This window comes from Furipterus horrens, unplaced genomic scaffold, assembly GCF_987537825.1.
Source record: "Furipterus horrens unplaced genomic scaffold, mFurHor1.1.pri manual_scaffold_6, whole genome shotgun sequence".
Lineage (NCBI taxonomy): Eukaryota > Metazoa > Chordata > Mammalia > Chiroptera > Furipteridae > Furipterus > Furipterus horrens.
This window is the reverse complement of record NW_028327176.1, coordinates 128,077,453-128,097,896: the sequence shown is the minus strand read 5'-3', so window position 1 is coordinate 128,097,896 and position 20,444 is coordinate 128,077,453. Positions and strand designations below refer to the sequence as shown.

Below are 20,444 nucleotides of genomic sequence, written 5' to 3'. Positions count from 1 at the left end.
TTGTCAGTTATATATGTACAAGGTTTTTCAGCCTTAGCACTATTGACATTTTGGACAACTAATTCTTTTTCCCTGGCCTCTACCCATTGGATGCCAGTAGCACTCCCTAGTCATAACAATCAAAAGTGTTTCCAGACGTTGCCAAACGTCCCCTGGGAAGCACAATCACTCCTGTTTGAGAACTACCAATGTGCACCTATGTAACTACCATCCAAAGAGGAGATACATATCATATCTGTTCTTCCAGAAAGTTCCCTTCAGGCCTTTTCATTAATCCCCAAAACCACTGTTTCAAATTTCTATCATCATAGATGCATTTTGCCTATATTTGGACTTCGTGTAATTTAAATCATACAGCATGTACTCTTTTTTGTCTGATCTCTTTTCACTTAACGTGATGTGTCTGTCCATGTTATTACACTTATCAGTGTTTCATTCCTTTTGATTGCAGAGTTGTGTTCCTTTGTATGAGTATACCACAATTTGTTAATATTATACATTCGACTGTTGTGGATACTTAGGTTGTTTCTAATTTAGGGCTATTTGGAATAAGGCTGCTCTAAATATTCTGCTAAAGTCTTCTGTGGCCATGTTTTCATTTCTCTCAGTAATTATCTCGGAATGGAATTGCTGGGCTGTAGGGTAGATGTATGTTTACCTTTTAATAAACTGCCAAACACTTCTGCAAGTGCTTGTTTCACCTACACTCCCACATACACAGCTGTGGAAGAGCACTGCAGTTGATGCGCATGACTGTCGGCAGCATCACCATTTGGTGTTATCAGTATTTTTTATTTTAGCTATTCTGATGGGTATCTCATTACGATTTTGGTTTGCATTTCGCTGATGACAAAGGATATTGAGCATCTTTTTAGGTGGATTTGGTCATTTGTCTTCTTTCGTAACACATCTAAGTCCTTTCATGGTTGGTATGTAGAGGTTTCCATTACATCTGTACTCCTCGGGCCCCAATAACAAGTTCAAGGTTTACAGGAACCTGCTGCTGTTCCTCAGGGATTGAGAAACCATTGGCCATCTGAATAAATGTGATGTAAATTATCAAAACTGCTATGAAACATGCCCTTCTTTTTCTTTGTTTTCTTTCCTGTTTCCAAACATACTGTGAGGTTATGGTGTATTTTCCTTTAATGAGGTCAGAAATACTCCTCCTAATTAGCCAGACAAGTATGCAAAACTACTTTTATTTGGGAGAGCCTTCCGATGCCTACACGCTCTACATAGAGATAGGCACTACCTCTTCCTTCCACAGCTTTGACAAACAAATGAACAGCAGGGACCTGTCCCACATAAGCTGTGAGTTACCTTTATAATTCCATGCCCAGGAAAGTTCCTTAGTGAGTCTTCTTCTGGAAGCATGTTTCTTTAACTCATACAGAAATATCTTTACTTAATTTAAAAAAATTAAGTTCTCTGCATTTTTTAATTCTTATTTTTTTATTTTATTTATTTATTTACTTGTTTATTTATTTTAGAGAGAGGAGAAAGAGAGGGAGAGAAACATCACTGTGTGGTTGCCTCTCACTCGCGCCCCCAACTGGGGACCTGACATGCAACCTAGTCATGTGCCCTGACTGGGAATCGAACCAACGACACTTGATTCGCAGGCCAGTGCTCAATCCACTGAGCCACAGCAGCCAAGGGTTAAGTTCTCTATTTAGAAATATATTTTCCTCACTCTAACTTCTGATAATAGACACTGAAAATCTATAGTGCTTATAAAAATAAGAATCTATATGGTTCAGTGTAAAATATCACCTGCTACTTGAAAATAACTCCAAGCCCAGAGGCCACTAATAGGATAGAGTACAGGTGTATAATGGGCGATAGCCCTGCAGGTTCAAGCCAGCACATCCTTGGTTACTGACATAATCCACTCCTTAGAAATTCAGCTCTAAATCCAGGATTACTGTCTAAACCATGGGTTTTTAAGGCATGAGACATTTTGGCTGAATTTACAATGATTAGGTCATTCATAAATACATCCAACAGTAACGAGAAAGAGGACTCTGACTGATTATTCATCAAGACACTGTAAAACAGTGAGGATGAATAGATGGATATAAGTTCGACCATAACCTCTCAATCATTAGTGTATTTCCTTGGGAACAGGACTTTTGTAGCTACTGGAGCATCAAATACTTGGATATGACTGACCAAAGCTCAGCTATATTCTGTCGGGAAATACCAGCCTCCTTTAAAATCAGCTAACTGCCATAAAATGCTGGCCTCTGGTTCATTATGAAGCCAGGATGTTGCCATCTTTCCACAGAAAGACAAGTTCTGTGGGCTGGCACCACCAATGGACAGAAGAGCCTACATACTTCAGTGCAAACCAAGGCTAGCACCCAATAGAGCTGAGAGAGGCAGCCTGGCGCAGGGGGAGGAACACGTGTATTTTCCAGATAGCCCAGTCCGCATGCCTTAGTTTCTTCATCTGTAACAAGGGGTTGGCTCTTCCCTTCCGCCAGTTGGTCAAGGATTATATCAGATACACCAGTGTCTGTGGCTGGTCCCAGATAGGCTCTCCCTCCCCCAGACTCATGACTAGGAAAGCTTACTTAGCCAAAAGCCTTCCTCTACCTGCCTAAATGGGGTGTGAAGTTCATGACTGGTGAGCTGCAAAATTGACATTAAATTCTAGGGGTCCTTTATAGCAAAACGTGAGATAATTTCTTCAGGATTAGAGAAGTTCTGAGAGGAGACACAGGAACATAAGCTGTGGTCTGATAACAGGAAGGACTACATCTTTCCTAAGTTATAAAGCCATGAGAAAAAGTACACTGTATTTTCATGAGGAGGGGAGAACATTTTGAAACTCATATATTGTTTTAGGTGTCTTTAACACACCTGAGCTGCTAAAAGGCTGTGAGCATAAACAAGTATTTCATTGAGTCTGCTGTGCTCTCAGAACTATTCCATTTGGTATATTTAAAGAAAGGCCTGTGGGTACTTCTGAGAAATGTTCTCTATTTTCCATTGACTTGGGGGTAAACATTTCTTTGGAAAAAAGATATACTTTTAATTTCCTCAAGTTTTTTAAGGTCTTCACCTTTTTTCCTAAGGTATGAGAAATGGATGCAAAAGGTTCCCAACGGGGGTCTCTCAGGATGGAATTTTGGATAATGAAGACCCAGTACGAGATAAGCATATACAATTTCATTTTCTTCCTCAAGAACCCTAGGTTCATAACATTAGTGGATGCTAATAAACTGACATGGAGAGAACAATGTTGGGGGCAGGTTGGGTCAGTGGGATACTCATCTTTTCATTCTGACAAACTTATAAAGAAACCCAGCAAGACAGGGCTCCTCGCTCAAGCCCAGTGATTCCCAGCAGCCACCTTCCCTGTTCTGCTTCTGCCAGTTAACCCATGACAGTAACCATCGGTAGGGCATTTAACTATTTTTCGTTTGGTTTTAAATTATGAAATCTTTAAATATTAATGTACTCCCTAGTAAAGAAAATAATGTAATAAAATAGAACTTAATTATTTCCTTTCAATTCCAGTGGAAAAGGAAGATACAAATGAATTCTTTGCTCTTAGTTTCTGTTCAACAAAATAATGTTACTAGGTGGTATTTTCCTAACATGTCTTCTTTAGTTAATTAGACAAAAAGATTCATATCTAAGTCATTTAGGATCTGGTTTCTGAACAGGATCTGAGGGTGCTTGAAACACCGTGTTTCGTACTAATCTTTGAAAGGCCCCCAGAGGGCAGTGGCTCATATGTGTATACATGAGGTAACATGTGCAAAGAGCTTGTAAGCAGTAAGGCAATCTCTAGTTATTATCTCTAAGTACCATTCTCCACTAAAGGAACCAAGCTCTATAGGAAAATGGCTGATGCTATATCTGGATTAAGAAATGTGTAAGATGAGGTTGAATCCTTCCGTACCAGAGAGAAAAAAGAAAAAACTTATATGAGGGATGGGCCTTTATAGTGCAGGCTACCACTAGGTGAGAGTTCTAGGAACCCATCTGTACCAGTGTACCAGCTGGTGTTGTTGTGAGAGGTTGTGTTCGGCTTCAGTAAATTTTTTTTGAAGACTCTTTCAATGTGTTTACCTCTTTCACAATGGGTGATCTATGAGGGCACCTGCCCACCTGTGCTCAGCAGTGTTCAGCAGTTTTGATCAAAAACCCCATGACCCCTGTGCCCCACCCTCGCTATTCACCAGATCTCATCCCAAGCGACTTTTTTTTTGTTTGCTTCCCCAGATGAAAAAAGTCCTCAAAGGGAAACGTTTTGCTGCTGTGGAAGAGGTGAAACAAACAAACAAACAAAAAAACAGCAGAAGCACTAAAAGGCATCAAAATCAATGAGTTCAAAAACAGTTTTGAGCAGTGAAAAAAAATCTTGATAGGTGTATTGTATCAAATGGAGAGTATGCTGCAGGAGACTAAAGTTTAAACATGTAAGCATAAATACATATTTTTTTATAAATAAATCCCATTTTTTGGGGGGGTACCCCCTCGTAAACTACTAGTTTCATGTCAATAGGACTTGGGCTCCGGGTTGAGGAAGTTCTCACTGACAAAGATGGAATGCTTTAAGCATCAGTAAGCATGATGACTGCAGTGGGTTAAAGCATATCATATATCTTAAATCCATGAGTTTATAATGATACTAAACACACAAAAATAGTATGTATTATTCACCTAAGAAAAACACTATGGGAAAAAGGTCTGATTTCTTCAAAACATAAAAATCAAAGGGAGAAAGAGGAGAAAGGAGGAACTTAAGATTAAAAAAAAACAAAATACAGATGAATTAGTTCAAATACTTGGTCCATATTGGATTCTAATTTATACAAACACCAACTGTTAAAAAATTTTATGAGCTTGTTGGGAAAATTTTGATGACTGGCTAGATATTTGATTATATTAAGAAATTATTATTAATATTTTAGATGTGATCACGGCATTGTGGTTTTATTTTTATAGCAGTCCTCTTTTAGTGATGCATACTGATTTTTATACAAATAATAGGTCTGGAATTTGTTTCTGAAGAGTTCTGTGTCAGGGGTTTAGACAAAACAAAAATGACAATGAGTTCATACTTATTGTTCCTAGGTAATAATTGTGAATTGATCACACTATTCTCTTTACTAATTAATATTGGATATTTTTCATAATTTAAAACCAAATGAAAAAATAGTTAAATGCCCTACCGATGGTTAGTGTCATGGGTTAACTGGCAGAAGCAGAACAGGGAGGGTGGCTGCTGGGAATCACTGGGCTTGAGCGAGGAGCCCTGTCTTGCTGGGTTTCTTTATAAGTTTGTCAGAATGAAAAGATGAGTATCCCACTGACCCAACCTGCCCCCAACATTGTTCTCTCCATGTCAGTTTATTAGCATCCACTAATGTTATGAACCTAGGGTTCTTGAGGAAGAAAATGAAATTGTATATGCTTATCTCGTACTGGGTCTTCATTATCCAAAATTCCATCCTGAGAGACCCCCGTTGGGAACCTTTTGCATCCATTTCTCATACCTTAGGAAAAAAGGTGAAGACCTTAAAAAACTTGAGGAAATTAAAAGTATATCTTTTTTCCAAAGAAATGTTTACCCCCAAGTCAATGGAAAATAGAGAACATTTCTCAGAAGTACCCACAGGCCTTTCTTTAAATATACCAAATGGAATAGTTCTGAGAGCACAGCAGACTCAATGAAATACTTGTTTATGCTCACAGCCTTTTAGCAGCTCAGGTGTGTTAAAGACACCTAAAACAATATATGAGTTTCAAAATGTTCTCCCCTCCTCATGAAAATACAGTGTACTTTTTCTCATGGCTTTATAACTTAGGAAAGATGTAGTCCTTCCTGTTATCAGACCACAGCTTATGTTCCTGTGTCTCCTCTCAGAACTTCTCTAATCCTGAAGAAATTATCTCACGTTTTGCTATAAAGGACCCCTAGAATTTAATGTCAATTTTGCAGCTCACCAGTCATGAACTTCACACCCCATTTAGGCAGGTAGAGGAAGGCTTTTGGCTAAGTAAGCTTTCCTAGTCATGAGTCTGGGGGAGGGAGAGCCTATCTGGGACCAGCCACAGACACTGGTGTATCTGATATAATCCTTGACCAACTGGCGGAAGGGAAGAGCCAACCCCTTGTTACAGATGAAGAAACTAAGGCATGCGGACTGGGCTATCTGGAAAATACACGTGTTCCTCCCCCTGCGCCAGGCTGCCTCTCTCAGCTCTATTGGGTGCTAGCCTTGGTTTGCACTGAAGTATGTAGGCTCTTCTGTCCATTGGTGGTGCCAGCCCACAGAACTTGTCTTTCTGTGGAAAGATGGCAACATCCTGGCTTCATAATGAACCAGAGGCCAGCATTTTATGGCAGTTAGCTGATTTTAAAGGAGGCTGGTATTTCCCGACAGAATATAGCTGAGCTTTGGTCAGTCATATCCAAGTATTTGATGCTCCAGTAGCTACAAAAGTCCTGTTCCCAAGGAAATACACTAATGATTGAGAGGTTATGGTCGAACTTATATCCATCTATTCATCCTCACTGTTTTACAGTGTCTTGATGAATAATCAGTCAGAGTCCTCTTTCTCGTTACTGTTGGATGTATTTATGAATGACCTAATCATTGTAAATTCAGCCAAAATGTCTCATGCCTTAAAAACCCATGGTTTAGACAGTAATCCTGGATTTAGAGCTGAATTTCTAAGAAGTGTCAGTAACCAAGGATGTGCTGGCTTGAACCTGCAGGGCCATCACCCATTGCACACCTTTGGAGACCCCCTACCCTACTATCCTTGGGCTTGGAGTTATTTTTAAGGAGCAGGTGATATTTTACACCAAGCCATATACATTCTTTTTTCTTTTGCTAATACCATAAGTTTGCAGTTCTTTCTCATTAGCAATATCTACAATTTTAGTACCTGCTACTGGTAGATGTTATTGTTACTTAGGATAGTATAAGCAAAAGAAAACCTTATTTAAGCCTTGGATACTTTATACATACAAGCCATTTGTGGTTCTTCCCTTAAAAATAAGTAAACAAGGATTCATTCATGAACAGCTGACAGAAAAAGACACATCTGTAGCACCATTTACATAAAACATTTAGGCATAGTTACAGTAATAATAAACTCTTTCATTATTGGGAACCTCAGCTGTCCTCAGGCCTACTGGGCCATTTATGGCCTTTATCACTAATCCCCACAGCCACCAGTGGGCAGATCTGGAAGAAGCAGAGCCTCTGAGCGTCAATCAGCTTGTAGGCATTTGGGAGGGGATTGCATCTCAGCTTCCCTTAGTCCAGAGCCTGGATCTCTGCTCTCCCAGGGCCTGCAGCTATGTACAGTGGTGCCTTCTCACACTAATCTGTTTTGCTTTCTCCCTCTTCCAGGTACTCTCATCTCCGGTTTTCCTGTCTATCTATGAGTTCCCCTTTCTGCACCTTCCTGTACCCACCTGGTTTCTTCTGGCTTCTCATGGGGCTTCGATGTGGGTGTACATTTACCACTTTCATCACAGTATGTCCTTTCCTAGTCCCAAACCCTAAGCTGTCGTGACTTAGAGAAGCTCCCTGAGCAGCTCTGTATAAAAGGGCCCCTCTTTGCTTTCTACAGGGGTGAAAGGGAGAAGCTGAGGCTCCTGGTAACACATCACAAAACACCGTCCTTTACATGTGTCCTTCTGTCACTACAAGCATTTGTTTTCATTTCGTTTTGTAGTTTTAAATCCTCATAAACCAGTTTCTGCCCCTTTTTGAAAAATAGGTTAATTACAGTTTTATGGTCACTGTTTATTTGCCAAAATTCCAAATAACAGGCTTAAGAAATAAATGGTGTTTATTTAAAAATGGATATATTTGCTTGTTTTCCTTTGAAGATTTGCATGTTTTTAAATATTATAATTTCAAAGTAATGCTTGTGTAGTAATGGCTAAGGAAAATAAGCATCCGGTTACAATTTGATGCCCTTCACACCAGTCCTTAACTGTTATTTAACTATTCCGAGTCATAAATTCTTTACTGACCTGGCTAAACTAGACCAGTATAATTCATCCTGCTTTCTAAACTTATGGGCAAAAATTCCTTTCTGAGATTTCAGGCCACTTTCTCATTTATCCTGTTGGCTCTCCTCATTTGCCAGAAGCTTTCTCTTCTAATCAAAGAATTATTTTCTTATTACTGGAAGGGCTTTATTTTGCCTTTCTATCTTCTCTCTCTCCTTCTTCCACCTAATCCAAAAGAGATAATCTACTTTCTTCTTAAAAATAGAGAGCCTGGCTCTCGTTCCAACACTACTAAGCCTGGCTTATAATTGGAATAGCCTGGCTTCTTTCTTCAGTCAGAGTTACTGTAGCAGGTATCTGTCATGTAATTAGATGGAAGGGAGCTTTTGTGATGGAATGAACACTAAGCTCCAAAACAAAAACCTGGTTCCAAACCGAGCCTTGTTTTACTAGCTTATAGCGATGAGCAAAAGTTACTGGGCTTCTCTGAACTTCCGTTCCTCACTTATAATTTGGGGGCACAATTAAATTAGATTTTTACTTCAAGTGGATTTTGTAAGGATTTAGTCAGATGAACCCATGCCTGGCACTTAATTTCTTCACTGCAGAAGAAACATTAACATTTACTGAAGAGCTTATACAGACTACTAAAAAAAAAAAAAAATTAAACCCCTTCCTGGTAGGTAAAGAAGAAGGACATGAACTCACAATTAACCAATTCACAAGAAAAACAATTGCTAAACAAACATTTGGCAAAAGTTTAAACTCATAGCAATTAAATAAATTTAAAAAGCATTGAGATGTTATTTTTCTTTTATTAAATTAGTAGTTATTTTAAAGGAAAGACCAAATGCTGGTGCCATTGCCAGTTGATACAGCTCATTGGAAAAAATATGCCTCAAATTATAATAATATTCATATCTTTAAATCTAATAATTCCATCTGTGGGACTCTGCCCTAAGGGAATATACTAAAATATGGAAAAAATCTATAAACATGACAATAATTATTTTATTATTATTTAGGATCTTAACAAATCTGGGAACAACTTAATTTTTAATGGAGTAAGTTATGATGGACTATTTTCTAGATTTTAAAGTAAAAATAAAGACTTATTAAGAGGCATGTAAAAATGTTAATGATATAAAAATATGTAGATAGGATAATCAGTATAAAAATGTATCTTAAAACTATGAAAATAGACTCAAGTAATAATTATGTTAGGGAATTACAGCATATGTTCCTTTTTTATTTTTTTCCTGTTTCCCTAAGTCTTTTATAATGTAATATTACTTTAAAGATGAAAATTATAGTTTTAGTCTAATGAGTTCAGTCTAAAAAATATACTTATTAAATGCCTATTATGTATCTGGAAATTTTTCTATGGCATTTTAGGTTTAAAAAAAAAACAGAATCTTTCTTCATTATTTACTTCAGGACAATTTTTAAAAAGCAAAAACGTATGCTTATGGGGCTATTTACAATAAGCACTTAACATAGAACCTAAGATTTAAGGTGCTATTGTGTGTAACCTAAGTGTTTAATACCAGACTGTCCGCCCAGCCCATGTTAAATGCAGTGGTCCCCTGTCTCACTGTAGCCATCTGCTCCAGGGCTCACTCCCAAGTTAACTTCCCGGTTTGCTCAGGTCATTCCATAGAGGAGAATGAGATCTCAGTGATATACTGACTGTAACATCAATGTGAGCAAGACTTTAAATAATGCTTCCCAAAGCTACATCTAAAGGTAACTGGATTGAAGTAAACTACACAAGATCATTTTGCCAAGTATTATGGCATGATTTTTAGTTGAAATCTTTATTGAAATAGTTGCAGATTTTATTGTAGTTGTGAGAAGTAATATGAAAGCTGCTCTGTATACTTTGCCCAGTTTCTCCCAGTGGTAGGATTTTGCAGAATTGTAATACAGTATCACAACCAGTCTTTTATCCAGATGAATGAGTTTCTTCCTGGATATGTCACTGTTAGAAGAATTAATATTCACAACTAAAATAGGAAGGAATTTAAAAATATCACTGAAGTAAATCTGTTTAGATGACATGGTACAGTCCTTCCCATCTTACTCAGAATTCCTCATTTTACTTACACTCATTTGTACGTGTGTGTGAGTGTGTAAAGTTCTATACAATTGTATCACCTGTGTATGTTTGTGTTTTTCCCAGCACAATCAAGACACTAAACAGTTCCATCAGTACAAAGATCCCTTCAGTTGCCCTTTTATAATTGCACCCTCTCTCCCCTCCTCACCACCCCTAAGCCCTGGCAACCACTATCTTATCCTCTATTTGTGAAATTTTGTTATATAAATGGAATTATTCAGTGTGGAACCTTTTGAGATTGGCCTTTTAAATGTAGCCTAATTCCTTGGAAATTCTTCCAAGTTGTTGCACCTATGAACAATTCGCTGCTTTTTATTGCTGAATAGTATTCCATGGTATGGTGACGGAAGGAGACTTGGAGTGGTGAACACACAATGAATATACAGATGATGTATTATAGAATTGTGTACCTGAATCCTATATAATTGTATTAACCAATGTCACTCCAATAAATTCAGTAAATTTTTTTTAAAAACAGGACATATATGGATGGTCCTGGCTGGTGTGGCTCAGTTGGTTGGAGCGTCATTCTGTAGACCAATGTGTTGCTAGTTTGATTTCCCATTAGGGCACATGCCTGGGTTGTGGGTTCCATCCCTGGTCAGGGCATGTACAAGAGGCAACCAACTGATGTTTCTCTCTCACATCAATGTTTCTCTTCCTCTTTCCTTCCCTTTCCCTCTCTCTAGAATCAATAAGCATGTCTTCAGTTGAGGATTTGTTTTAAAAAGCAGCATGTGTAGAAATATTCAGTTATACATAAAAAATAAAAGTCTAGAAAGATAAATCCACAATGTTAATAGTTGTTACTGCTGAGTAATAGAACTGCAAAAAAAAATTTTTGTGCTTTTCTGTTTTCTAATTTTGTCTATAATATATTCATAAATCCATTGTTAAACAAAATACAGTAAGTAGTACAAGTCTTGATTTCTCTAAGAATTGTATTGCTTACTGTATTTCTCTAAATTTTAATAATTGCAGTAAAGAATTTGTTGAATATCAACAAACAGAAGTAAGGCTATAGAGGTATGAAATAAAATGGTCTGGGGTAGTTTACAGAGGCAAATATGACCCTCCTTAGCCCTTTCCCTAAAAAGTGGGGTTGATCGCCTATGCCTTTCCTCCTGCTCGGCAGAGCGCTGCACGCACACACTGAAGAGTCCTGGCCCCAGAACCTCCCGTTCCAGCCTCTCATTGCTGCCTGTGCAGTGTTTTCATGGCACTTTCCCACTGTTAACAACCACAGCCTCACAAGCTAGACCCTCATCCATCCTTGACAGTGAGGCAGAAAGAAAGTCTTTTATCTGGATGAAACAACTTTCTTCCTGGTTATGTCACTTTTAAAAGAATTAATATTCGTAACTAAAATGGGAAGGAATTTAAAAATATCACTGAAATAAATCTATTTAGATGACAAAAGCTACTCATCTGCTATGGAAAGCTATATGTTCCCCATGTAGGTTCCTGTCTCCTCCTGGAATTTCTAATTACACTATTATCCCAAATATATTGTCTTCAATACCCATGCTTCTGAACCTTAAGACAGATAAGCATGAGCATAGCTTCCTTGAAATATTATTTATTAAAACAGTTTTGCTGCTAAATATTCCAGTCAGTTGATACTGTAGAAAAACACTGCTCCATTTCTGAACTCTAGTAACTCTGTTTCTGAATAAACTCTGGTCAGAGACCTGTCTCCAGCAGGGCAGGGCAGTGGTGATGTTCAAAGCACCGTTCTCGTCTGGAGCTGCCCTGGCGTCACTGGCTCCCTTCTGCCCAGTTCCCTCGGGAAGACACTCCATGAGACTGAGAAATTAAGAGGACATTTTCATATATGAGTGATTGTGTATTTATTGTGGGATGTAGCACTGTTTTATAGTATGCATTTTAACACACTGGAATCATAGAATTACGTCCTTTAACAAATATGTTTTGTGCTTGAGGCAATATATTTTTATGTAACATCGAAAGACTGTTGTCACAGAAACTTTTGCTCCAATGGGTTTGCTATCAGAGCAGAGTTGCTAGATTTGCTTTATGTAACTGGGAGTCTCAGTGATTGCATCAGAATCGCTTGTTCACTACAACAGCACCCTCCAGTGCCAACAATACTTCCCATAATCCGTCTGTTCTGAAAGGAGCGATGAGAAGATTATATCTGGAACTTAGTTGCTTTGTTGAAGAATAGGATCAAGACCCAGCAACAGTTGCATTTTTCCATATTTTCAGCCCCATCTAAAGATGAAGAGGCAGCAGTCCTTGTTCCCCGACACGCCTCTCTCCTGGAGCTTCACCAAGTGCTAGCGTTGGACCTACATGTCCACTAAGAAACAGTTGTGCTTAGTTTAACTGGGTCCCAGAAAAATGAAAACCAACAGGCTTTTATTTATATGTGAATTCTTACAGTGCACACATGGCTTAAATAAAATACAGGGTTAGATGGAAATTAATTTAAAGACAGCCATGTTACTGCTTTGTCTCCTACTTTCTAAAGGTGCTTACAAAATTTGTACAGAACTCTGGAGTTGGAAGACTGTACTGATGTTCCTCTGTGTAGTGTTTCTGTCCCCAGTGATGAGTACACACAATTGTCATTTTAGAGGGATAGGATGTTCCTCTGCGCTGTGTGGCTTCTCACATCTTTGGTTCCATCCTTCCTTTTTGCTACTATTCAGTTAGCAGGCCAGCACCTCTTACTGGGAAGACGTACGTGCTGCTCTCTGCCATGCCAGGCTTTGTTGCCTCTCCTTGCTAGCACACTATTCATAATTAGAGTAATAATTGCCTTTTTCAGGGTACTAACTCAGAAATCTTCCTTCCTTTCATAACTTAAGAGTAGTTTTTTTTTTTTTTTCTGCCAACAGGCACAAGGCACACCTGCCTTAAACTTGTGGCATCTTATTAGAATCATCTTGTTACTTGACTATTGTCCCCATTTTTACATTAGCTTCTTGAAGGAATGCCCTCTTCTTGGTGTGCTCTGTGATGGGACGGACACTGGACAGAGTACATACTTAATGTTTAATGAACTGAGTGAATGAAGCCAGCCTGCGGGCCCGAGAAACAAATATTTTATACTGTTTACCCAACTCAAAAAGTTGAGTCTGTGTGTCACCCACATGGGCCTGACAAGGCTGAAGAGTAAGTTCATAACAGTTACTTAATCCCAATGTCATTTAAGATGCCAAATGTATATTATAAATGCTTGTCAAAATTATTTTATTTTTATATTTACATCTGTATTGTCTGCTTTATTTTGTAAATGAAGTTTGATCCTAGAAACTGTAGCTTATAATATAAAGTATAAATCCTCCTTTCCATGCCATAAAAGCATCCTATTTCAGAACATTACTGAACATGAGCCATACTTAGACAAAAATACATATTTAAGGCATGGTTTTATATATTTACTTCTTTAAGTCTACAGTACCCTTTAAACGGAACAATTGTGTATGGCTATGCGACTTGTTCTAAAGAGTCTTTCCTAAGAAAGTCTGCAATTATTATGAAACTCACATTTTCCAGTATTTTACGGTTTTATCTGCCTTGTTTAGCACACCCTAAAGCAGTTATGTAGCTTTTTATAAAATGCTAATTTTATCTTGTGTGGCCTGCCTTGACAGCATACCTTTTTATTGATTGAAATTCCAAATCTATGTTGAGGAATAGAATTTAGTAATATAAATACATTAACTAAGATAAAAGAACATTAAAAAGTGTTTAACAAATATATTGAAGCATTACAAACTTAGCAGTTCTCATTACATCAGCCTGGCTCTGTTCATTGTGGTTTAGGAAGATTGTTTTTAGATGGTGACTCAAAGCAGAGACATTATATTTAGATGTCTTCACTTTCTCTCGTCCTTTTCATTCCCATGTGTCCAAATTCAGGACACACAGAAGGTCAGACTTCATAGCCAAATGAAATAGCCCTGTCTTCCCTAGTTTTTAATAATTACCTATACTTTTGTAACTATATATTCCAGAAATGTAACAATGGAGCATGAAGCTGTACCTGTACTCATATCCTCTGAAAAGCCTTAAAACTTTTACTTTGGGGAATAAAACTAAAAAAGATGAAATAGAGGTTTCTCTCAGTGTAGTAGAACAAAATAAAATTATCCTCTCAAAATAAACGGCAGTTAGGGAAAGCAATTTTTCCTGTCATGGTTAAAAGCCAGAGAACAGAAAATCAGTATTTGAAAGTTAACTCACGGTGTTTAAAATAAAGAGAAGCTAAAATGCATTGTATGTTATATGTTCTCAAGGATGATTGCAGATTCTTGTTATTAAGTCCTGCAAAAAAATATCTAATGTACCTAGCAGGTGGAACTATAAAAACTAGAGATGAAGAGAGACATATTAGGTCAAATTTTTAAGTTATTTATTTATTTTTTTTTTTTGTGGGGGGGCTCCTCCATGTTGTGTTTAATCAGCTTAGCTTCTTATGTATTTGTTGTCCATCTTGAGTTCAAATTCACAGGCATGCGAAAGAAAATAAATCTTTGCTATCTGCAAGAATAATGAGACTAAAAGTCCCGAAACCACTGCGGTGTTATCGCACTCATCTGTAAAAGCATGCATTAGGAATCAGTTCCTTCCTGAGCCCGTCACTGAACTCATAGCTTTTAATCCTGAGCAAGTCACTTAATTTTTCTGAGCTTCTGTTTCTTCATTTGTAAAACAAATGTTCAAATGCCTGCTTTTTTCAAATCATGGGACTGTGCTGAGGATGAAAGAATCAAAATAAGCTTCATATACTCTAAAATGTTTTACAGGTTTCAAGTAGGTACTGTTATAATTACCATTTTGCAGATGGGGAAAGGCTCAGAGAGGCTAACAAGCTTGTGGGAAGTCACACAGCTATTAAATGAGAGATGTAATTCTAAAATCTTGTATCTAAATTGCCACTTTTTCCAACATTGGCACTGCTGGTTTGGGGAACTGATAATTTCGTTCTTGGGGGTGGAGAGCTGTCCTGTGTGTTATTGGATGTTTAGCAGCATCCCTAGCTTCTATCTCCTAGATGCCAATAGCATCTCACAAATTGTGACAATCAAAAGTATGTTCAGACCTTGCCAAATGTCATCTGGCAGGCAAAATTACCCCAAGTTGAGAACCACTGGTCTGTATGATTCCAGAGCTAAAGTTCTTAACCACTTTTATGATGACATTTATCAGTGTCATTGTTATTCTGAGTAGTTAGTTCCTGGTGGGAATCCTTCATAACATAGCAATTTCAGAATTAAAAAAGAGATCACTAGTTTCATTTCCCATCTTTCTGTTTCTGAATATTAGTAGTGGACTTGTCTTCTTTGGAAGGTCTTTTGTAAACTTATTCTAGAAGCTATCACCTGATAGGGGACACTGCACAGTGAACCGGAAGTGAGATTCAATGGCGCCTAAATTCCCTTCCCCTGAAATTCCATGATCATTCTCTAAGGGACCTAGCTGGTCTCTCTCAAACAGCCCCTTCTCATCTGAAATTTTTATGGACTCCAACTATCCATTGTTATCTGAGAGGCCAGAGAGAGAAATACATGTATTTCATAACTATTATTTCATTTAATTTTCACAATAAGCCCTTGAGGTGTGTGTCAGTTGTTCACATTTACATTTTGTTTAGGAATCTTAACCTTTCTTCTTTGTCTGCTCCTTCAACTTCGCTGTTCTCATTGCAGAACTTGATACAAACAGGAAGTTGATAGGGAAACTCAGCAGGTGCCTTTCTTACCAGCATTGTATGAAGAGTAACATCCTTCTGAATTACTCAACAGAAAGCAGATGCTTTCTGCCCTGCATGACTCTTCCTTTTTCCTTTCCCCTTAATGGGTTCATTAAATACACACCTTTGGCTGGCTGCATTTGGGGACTTTAAGAACCAATTGTCCAAGAGTAGAATGCTTCTACTTCCCCCAGAAAGACCTACGATGACCTTCCCAACCCTCCCATTCTTCCCCATCTTTCTCTCTAATCTACATTCCACTTTCTGCCTGATGTTGGCACAGTCCCCAATTTATTATTACCTCTGAACTAAAACTTTCTAAGTATCTATGACTGACTTTATTATATTTGTTTCTCTGTTTTTTAAAATAATTGTGGAATTAGATGTATTTGATCTGGGCCTTATTAAGTAATCTGGAAATGCTTTGTACCTAGGCCTATAGGAATTAAAAATTTTTTAAACACCAAGCTTTAAGATTGATTGCTGCTGACAGGAACAATAAATATAATTGAGTGTGATTAAAAGCATTGTCGTGACCTGAGGAGAGGCTGCTATAATTACCGATAGTGATGAGGAGCTGGAATTTCCCAAGAATCTTTAGGATGCAGAATTCTGCTTGTGGAAGTTCCAAGCAGTCGTTTGAACCAATGTGAACGAGAACTGCATTACTTCACAGCAATATAACTTTAGTGTCAATTAAAACTTTTATTTTTTTTTTCTTTAAAGTGCATGTGAATCATTTGAATAACCCTATGATTCATTTTTAAAGGACTAATTGGCTCCTTCTGTAAAGCGGCAATGTCTGGCCAGAGTCCTTTTCCTTTTTAGATCAGTGTGCCTCCATAATGACCTGATTTGATGTGCATTCAGCCATTTCATTGCTTATATAAGTTAAGCACTGGGTGGGTTTCTTCCTTTTCCAGGTGGCCTTTTTGAAGATGTAACTGTGGGAGCCGAAGCATTCCTCTCCCCGGCACGGAGCCTACGGGAGGCCGGCGTCGGCCCAGTGAACAGTGGTGACAGAGACAAGAACCAGAGCTACAGAACAGGAGCTCTGCGTTGAAGTATACTTGTTTGTATGCCTCTCTAAGAGAAGAGTTAACTTCAAATCTTTGTAAAATCAAAGCAGTGAAGAAAGTCACAGTAGCAGGTTGAGATAACTATAGAAGTTACGTCTATTTTCCACAGAGAAGAATATTCAAATATGTGCTTGTCAGCACCACCTGGAAGGACATTAGCTCATGGAGACCCATCTGTCCTGGATAGATTGCAGAGAGGGAAGTCGTTGGTGGGATTGAATGTTAACTGCCATAAATCTTTGGAAATAAATTTTCAAAGAACTTCTCGGGTTCATTTAAAACAAATTTTAAAAAAATAAAAAAAGAATTTTGTATACTTTATTCAGAGGAGAGGCTCAGTAAATAAGTGTTGAATAAATGATTATCAAATGAAAGGTTTTCCCATTTATGCAAACCTGCATGTATTGCTTTTGTTCTTTATTTCCTTTGCCAATACCATTGCAAATCAATAGATGTACCTCACTGGCATCATGTTGCAGAGCTGTCCTAGTCCTTAAGTGCCAAAGCAGGTGGTGAGGAAGTCATTGAGTGAGAACAACAGAATTAGAGGGAATCCCCCAGAGCACAGGCCAGTTCCTGATTTTACAGAGAAGGTCTGAGACTTGTCCATTATCACACAGTAGGTGCAAACTGGGATCGGAGCCAGGCAGCTCCCTCTTTGCCATTGTGCGTTCAGGAGGACAGTCTGGATTTGCAGCTATACTTGCTGCTTGTTGAGCCTATTAGCATTAATTCTGGCTGACAGACTACCTCTACCTCTTTATTTTAAAAAAAAAGAAAAAAAACAAAAAAAAATATGAGTTTTCTGTCCCTTAATTTCCTAACTTAACACAGGTGTCACTGGCATTGTGATTCGCTAAAACTTTCATGATTTCTTCTTCCCTGTAGTTTAACCAAAACATGCATCCTGCCAACAAGGCAGTGGTGTAGCACTCAATTCTGTAACTGGTGCACTGACCTAGGAATAAACCCCATCTGTTTAGTCCCACAGAGTCATTTTATTAAGCACAGTTTGAGACACTGCAGTTCTTAGTAATATGTCCAAAACTCACAGCCATAAAGGAGAATTTGTTTGGCTTCACTTAAGCTACTAAACTCCCAAACACCCTGCTGACTTTCCATGCTTTCAATTTCTGTCTGTCCTCTCTTGGTATAGAGCAAGGTTTCTCAACCTGGGCTCTGTTTATATTTTGGGTCAGATCATTCTTTGTTGTGGGAGACTGTCCTGTGCTGTTGAGAAGAAAAAATCTTTTACTATACCCCCCTAGATTCAATGGCTGCAGCTTGCAACCCAAACTGATAAAAGACAGGCTAACTAACAACAGAAAAAGAAAACTTTAGTTACATACATCTGCTAAGGAGTTTCAAAAGAAATGAGACTAGGAAATGGTTAGAGGATTCAGGTTTATATGCCATCATAGGCTAAACCAAGAAAAAGGAAGTTCGAGCTTCTAGGCAGGGAGAGGCAAGCTTTAGGAGGGGAAGAGAAGGAAATGTGTGGTTCTTAAGGGGTGTCTGCTAGTGCAGGTAAGAGTTTCTCAGATGATAAAAGTCTTCTTTACAAACGGAAATTTCCTTTATAACTATAAATACACTTTACAAAAGGGAAATTTATACTTTATTTTTAAGCAGTTAAGGGGAAGTAAAAAGCTTTTCTCCTTCTGCTGGCTCTCAATTGTCTTTAGTTCAAAATATTTCTTATGCCAAAGTTGCATATTTGGGGATGTCATTCTGGTCCCTTTCAGTGCATTGGCGGATGTTTAGTGGCAACTCACCAGATGCCATTAGCCCCTCCCCAGTTGTGACCAAAAAATGTCTGCAGACATTGCCCTGATTGCCGAAATCGACCCCAGTTGAGAACCACTGCTATGGAAGATGTATCTGAGAAACAAGATTTGGTGACTGATGGGGTTCAGTGGAGGCTGCCCCGAAATATTGTAACTGCATAGAAACTTCATTTCTTTCTTTTTTTTTTAATGTATTTTATTGATTATAGTGTTACATTTGTCCCAATTTCCTTTCCCTCTGCTCCCCTCCACCCGGTGGCCCCCCTCCCTCCAGTTGCCCCCCCCTTTTAGTCCATGTCCATTGTTTGCGCATATAGTTCTTCTCAACCTCTCTCTGTCTATTCCATTCCCTCTTACTATGCTTCTTAATTCCTATATCATCTCCCTCCCTCTCCCCCTTCCCCCTCCCTGCTAACTTCCCCCCAATATGCTCCCCATACCTAGAGTTCTTTTTCCACTCTCATTGCCTATTTAGTTTGCCTTTGTTTCAATTCCCTAGCTTCTGTTGTTTCTTGTGATGCAGTTTTCATTTTAGTGTTCATAGTTTTGATCCTCCTTCTTCTAAACCAGTCCCTTTAACATCTCATATAACAGTGGTTTGGATCTGATGAACTCTTTCAGTTTTATTTTGTCCTGGAAACACTTTCCCTGCCCTTCTATTCTAAGTGACAGTTTCGCTGGATAGAGTATTTGTGGCTGTAGGTTTTGGATTTTCATTACTTTTAATATTTCTTGCCAGTCCCTTCTTTCCTGCAGGGTCTCCCTTTAGAAGTCAGCTGATAGTCTAATTGGGACCCCTTTGTACATGATTCTTTTCTTCTGTCTTGCTGCTTTTAAGATTCTCTCTTTATCTTTAACTTTTGACATTTTGATTATAATGTGTCTTGGAGTGGTTCTCCCTGGGTCCAGTTGTTTTGGAACTCTCTGTGCTTCCTGGACCTGTAAGTCTATTTCCTTCCCCAAGTTTGGGAAGTTCTGCTTTATTATATTTTCACTTAATTTTTCAATTTCTAGTTCATCTTCTTCGCCCTCTGGTAAACCAATGTTTCTTATATTGGGTCTCTTATAGTTGTCCCAGAGGTTTCTGATCCTCTCATCCTTGCTTCCCGTTTCCTCTCTCTGCACTGGTTGACTGTTTGTTCCTTCTCTATATTCTGGTTTGTTGATTTGAACTCTGGATTTTATTTCCTCACCATCTGTCTCGTATGTGGTTTTGTTCCTTTCAGTATGAGTGTTTTTCAATTCTTTCTCATCTTTTTCCAGATCTTTTGTTAATTCTGTAAGCCACCTGATAACAATGGCCCTGAACTGAGCCTCTGACAGGTTTCTTATTTGTTCATCTGTCAGATTCTTCATCTGTTGCCTGGTGAGCGGTGCCACCGGGATTTCTATAGTTGTCTGCCTCATTTTGACAGATGCATTTTGTTTTCTTGGGCCGGCTATAGGGGGCAGTGCCTGTGTACTCGTCACAACCCAGCGACCCGCGGCAATCCGCAACCTTTTTCACTGCGCTGTGGCACTTTGTCGTCACTGCCCAGTGACCAGTGGTGATCCACAACCTATTTTGCAGTGCTGTGGTGCTTTGTGTTGGGGTGGGGGTCCAAGATGGATTCCTGCAGTTATTCCGCTAGGAGACTGGGATCCGTCCTCCCGCCCTCTGGGCCTCACTGTTGGAGATGATGTGGTGGCTGCTTTTCCCAGCGTTGGCGTCGCAAGCTGCTGGAGTTCGACTGCAGCC

General features: G+C 38.6%; 1 protein-coding gene across 2 annotated transcripts in view; it reads left to right on the top strand.

Annotated features, from left to right (window-relative positions):
• Positions 1 to 17,240, top strand: part of UBE3D (ubiquitin protein ligase E3D) — a 136,714-nt gene extending 119,474 nt beyond the window's left edge. For both annotated transcript variants that reach the window (XM_090280526.1, XM_090280527.1), the window contains exon 10: positions 16,764 to 17,240. In XM_090280526.1, the coding sequence (XP_090136652.1) occupies positions 16,764 to 16,784 (21 nt within the window). In that variant the 3' untranslated portion in view covers positions 16,785 to 17,240. The remainder of the gene's footprint in view (positions 1 to 16,763) is intronic.
• The last annotated feature ends 3,204 nt before the right edge of the window (positions 17,241 to 20,444 follow it).